This window comes from Buceros rhinoceros, unplaced genomic scaffold, assembly GCF_000710305.1.
Source record: "Buceros rhinoceros silvestris isolate BGI_N320 unplaced genomic scaffold, ASM71030v1 scaffold25954, whole genome shotgun sequence".
Classification (NCBI taxonomy): Eukaryota; Metazoa; Chordata; class Aves; order Bucerotiformes; family Bucerotidae; genus Buceros; species Buceros rhinoceros.
Genome location: NW_010409310.1, coordinates 1 through 4907, shown reverse-complemented (window position 1 = coordinate 4907; position 4907 = coordinate 1). Strand labels below are relative to the sequence as shown.

The 4907-nt window shown below is 49.1% G+C and overlaps 1 protein-coding gene across 1 annotated transcript; it reads right to left on the bottom strand.

The window, feature by feature from the left end:
- Positions 1-1389: 1389 nt before the first annotated feature.
- Positions 1390-4351, bottom strand: ZNRF3 (zinc and ring finger 3; the record flags this gene model as incomplete). Its single annotated transcript, XM_010135204.1, is given in 4 exon segments — positions 1390-1433; positions 2525-2587; positions 2590-2904; positions 2987-4351. Coding segments are annotated over 4 exon segments (1787 nt in total), but the record flags the coding sequence as incomplete, so codon positions are not given.
- Positions 4352-4907: the final 556 nt, after the last annotated feature.

The window sequence follows — 4907 nt, the reverse complement described above, 5'->3', positions numbered from 1 at the left end:
GCTGTGAACACACCAGACAGGATGACACTGTGTCCTCAGGCACATGCAGCATGACAGGCAATTTAAACCATGCTATGGCAGCCTCTGACTCAGAAGCTGCTGTTTCCACAGGAAACAATTGCTATCAGAAGTGACGACATGTATTATCTCATGATAACAAACATCCCCACTAGTACAAGAACAAGAATAAAAGTTATGTGCCCAAGCTGACGGGGTACAGAGAGCACCCTGCACACAAGACAAAAACGAAGCACAGCTGGCTGGGCCCAAGAAACCTTTGAAACAGATTGATCCACGGAAGCTACATCAACCACAGCAAAGAGGAAAATAATCCTTAAATCAAGTCCCTCACTTTACCACATGCACCAAGGGTGACAAGCACTGCTTGCCTGAGGCATGCTGGCAGTTCGTAAGGAAGCAAGACACCTTCCGACCTGTTTCCAAAATGAACCAGCCAAGCCGCAAGCATCCTGTAAACTCTGCTTTCTTGCCTATGCCAGCATTCCTCGTAGCCACAACAGGGGCTACAGGTGCCTGGAAAACTTCCTGTGGAAGGCAAGCTTCCCTACCTATAAAGGTATTCGCCTTTCTAAGCACTTTCTTCTAGCATCTGTTTGAGGGAGGGGTCCCCAGCATTATTCACCAGTCAGAAGATACAATGAGGTCCATGGTTTAGCAGGAAGTGAGGATGAGAAGGTTCTGAGCTACCAGTTTCTCTACCCCCACTCTGTTAAAACTAATCGTAACGGCGGGAGACCCTTCCTAGCCAAACCATCAGAGCAGCATGAAAGGGGGAGAAGGACAGAGCAGAAAGGAGACAGTCCAATGTTTTACCTCTCCCAGCATCACGAACATAACTTGCTGGCAACTAGGATTTGCTACTAGGTTTAGTCAGTATCTGAGCATCCATCCAGCAGCTGTATCCGTCTGGACTACTATATTTCAAGGTGCTAACTGGTTTCTAAGGCAGGTGTAGCCCTGAGCTTATCAAAGGCTGGACTCCTTTAAGTAGGAGATAACAGCATCTACACATAGCCTGGCTTATTAAACACACCGTGTTACTCTCAGCAAGAGCTGATTATCACGGTCACTTTTAAAAAGAAAATATAAATAACACTTTGTCATTAATATAGAATTGGCACTAGAGTTCAGAAATGCTCCACACCATGTCCCACACAGGCTCTGCACACAAATGAAGGCCTGAAGTTTTCAGGCAAGAGAGACAAAGCAGACTATCAAGCTGATTTGGACAGGGGAAGAGGAAGTGGGGAGGGATTTCTCCACATTACCACTTTTGTGTGTTTGTCAAAGCTCAAAAAAAAAAAAGTCCATGAGAATTTGGAGTCTCTGATAAGCTCTGTTTCTCCATCCAGGATCATCTGAACAGGTCTAGTCACTGATTTGGCTTCTCTCCAAGGGATGAGATGCAGCACCTGAAGGATAAAGAAAATTCAGGAACATTGCATCTAGAATATTGCATCCAGTTTTGGGGCCCCCAGAACAAGACACTGACTGAATGGAGCGAGTTCAGCAGAGAGCCAAGATACTCAGAGGGCTGGAGCACTCATCCTGTAAGAAGAAGCTGAGGGACTGGGCCTTGTTCAGCCTGCAGGAGAGAAGGCTGCAGGGGCACCCCTGAGCAGCTCTGCAATACCTAAATGCAGGTTGTCACAACAACAGAGCCAGGGTCTTCACAGTGATGTATTCTGGACAAGAGGTAAGGAGCTTCATCTGAAACAAGAGATGTTCAGACTGGGTGTAAGGAAAATCTTTCCACTGTGAGGGCAGTCAGGCATGGGAACAAGGGCCCAGAGAAGGAGAGCACTCTACACCCCTGGAGGCTGTCAGAGCCTGACTGGATAAACCTGGTCTAATCTCAGAGCTGGCCCTGAGATTTGAGCAGGAAGTTGGACGAGATGATGGCCTGAGGTCCCTTCTGACCTAGGTATCCTACGGTTCTGTGAACACCCTCAAGAACAGCCCTGGCAAGGTAGGAAGGAACTCCCCCGTTCACTCGCTGAATTGTTCTTTGTTCCCCTTGTCTATGTCCACAGCAGAGCCCTTCCCACACACTCTTCTACAGAAATTCCAAGTTCTTCACTCATTTTTTTTTTATCCTTCAGCTTGTCTGTCCCCTTCCACCTTGCCTACTGAGGCTCCTTGCCTCCGCTGCCATGACAGGCGCAGTGTTCCTGGGAGCCCCTGTTGGAGAGCTAATGGGGCTCTGGTACCAGCAGTCACTTTTTTCCCTCTCCACACAGGATGAGTATGAAAGAAGCTCTCACAGGGTTAGATAGTAAACTGTCACCTTCTATTCCTCCAGCTATGACAAGATTAGCACAGGTAACAAGAGAATAACACTTTGGGGCAAAGGATTAGACAATAACTTGCTGATATGTAAAAGATGGCAGTAACCTTTACGGCTGCAGGTACCTAGGAATCCGGCAGCATTTTATACATTAGGACAGAAAGGTAGCGAGTGATCAAAAAAATCGTAAATAAAGTAAAATAAAGGCCATATTACCTGTGGCCTTTATGGTCATCGTCAGCTCATGGGAATTCAGAGTGGGACTGGGAAAGAGCATTCAGCTTCCTCCTCCTGAGAGCAGTTCTGCCGCAGGAAAGATGTTGACTCGTAGCACACCTCCCTCTCATCCTGCACCTCTCCTACACTTTGGCAGTGCAGGTAAGTATCTAGCTCAGGTGTTCCATCCCAGGAACTACAGCCTCCTGTGTGGGTCCCTTGGCACTCTGTAGGTAGGATCAGCTCACAGTCTCTGTCTTCTGGAATTATGGGAATGCGCTGACCCAGATCACATACACCCTTACAGCAGCTGGGCAAGGTGTCATCGGGAAGAGTGTACTGCACCTTCACTGCATAGTCTTCTGTATAGCAGCCACCACCTCCACTGCCACTGTTACTACTACAGGCTAACAACATCTTTTCTTACATTCACTGCATAGTCTTCTGTATAGCAGTCAACACCTCCACTGCCACTGTTACTACTACAGGCTACCTGCTTCTCTTCATAGAAGCAGCAGGGCAAGCCTTCATATTTCACCCCATCTGTCCTACGCAAGTGGTCTGGGTTAATACTGTACAAGCCTGGGCTGTTCCCTGACTGAGGTTCTGTTCCTGGGCTACACGTCCCCCACAGCGGAGAACTGAGGAAGAGTGCGCTGCAGTCAGGCGTCCCACTGCTTGGCTCCAGGGCAGGGTGCTGGAGCTCAAAGCAGCACGCGCATGCTTGCTCCATAGGCGGCCCTGCTGTCTCTGGATTCTTCCAGTTCCTTTTAACATCCAAGGCAGCACCAGCAGTGGCATCATGTCCTCCCTCTGAGGTAGCGCCATTTGGATCCCTGTGCTCTAGTGAGGAATTACTGCTATAGTTCATATCCATGCTGCAATTAGACAGTTGGTCCCCTGAGGAAGAAGCTGGCACAGGCCGGCAGCCAGCACCCACCAGACTGTGACCATAAGCTGGAAGCTCATCCTGGTGAGGGCCCTCCAAGAGAACAATTGCACCCCTGTTTGCACCACCAACCTCACCCCCTCGGCAAGGGCTCTTACTGCGGTAAACGTATGGGTCATAGTCACTGCTTAAAGAGCTGCGGAAGGTGGAGCAGCTCCCATATACCCCCTGGTTGCTGACCTCAGTGCAGTCAACCATGGAATCACTGGAGGAACAGTGGCACTGGCCGGAACTGCTGCTGCTGCTGTCACTCCCAGGGCAGTCAGCCAAATACCCGCTGCACACTGAACGATGACCATGATAGCAGCTAAAGCTGGAGGTGCTGCCACTCTCCAAGCGCGATGAGGGCACTACATGTACCACAGGGGGGAAAAGCATGCTGCTACCAGGCTGAAAGGCACGGGAAGGGCCCTTTGAGGAAATGCCAGCTGGAAGCTGTCCATCTTGCTCAGGGTAACTAAGGCCTTGGAAGTAGTAGTGCTGATACATGGTCTCATATTGGGAAAAACACGCTGCTTTGGAAAAGCTGCGTCCACCAAACTTGGGTCTTCGGAAGTTGTGAGCTGACGAGTAAGCCCGATGTTCCAGGCTACAGTGATGCGTGTTCAAAGCACGGTCCAAATGAACGGGCTGATAACTTTGGATATAGGCTGGGGACGGGGCTTGGTAGAGGCTCTGTTCACCATGTCGCTCAACTGTAAGCACTGTGATAGGGTTTCCGTGAGGGTCCATGCTTGTCCGAGTGGGATAGGCTGTTATCTGGTTTGCTCTGTGCACTCGCCCTGGGTAATGGACAGGCAGAATCACCCTCTGCTGCCGGCTGCGTGCCGGGTTGATGGATTCCAGACAGACTGGGCCTGCATTTCCCTTCTTCTGTTCTGAATGAGAGAAGTACGAGTGGAGAAGTAGAAATAGGAGGGAATAAAAAGGAATACATCTTATGCACAAAAGCAGGGTCTTTTGTTCTGAATTTCATTACATTATGCACACAACAGAGTTTTTAAAAAAGCACCAACTTCTTACACATAAGGAAAAATAACAAACCAAAGTAAGTCAAGAGCATCTGCCTGGAAGCCTTTGAAACACTCAGTTGTATTTGCTTAAAAATAAGTAGTGAAGTGATTTCAGATACTGTTCTCATACATGCAAAACCTTTTGCTGATACAGTATTTCTGGCCTTGCAGGTTAGGAGCAAGGCTAGCAGTCACTGCTTGAGTTTTCACTTTACACAGTTTCACAAGACAGAGGAAATGGGTGGGGGAGAGGGCAAGTAAGGGAAACCACATTCCAAGTGACACCACCATGGAAAAATAAAAAACAGTACGCTGTTCTTTCTTTATAACTGTCAAGAGAAAACCCACCGACCTCCCTCACCGACGTGCCCCCACGCTCACCCAGCGCTGCCTGGCGCTGCCCTCTGCCGGGCACCGCACC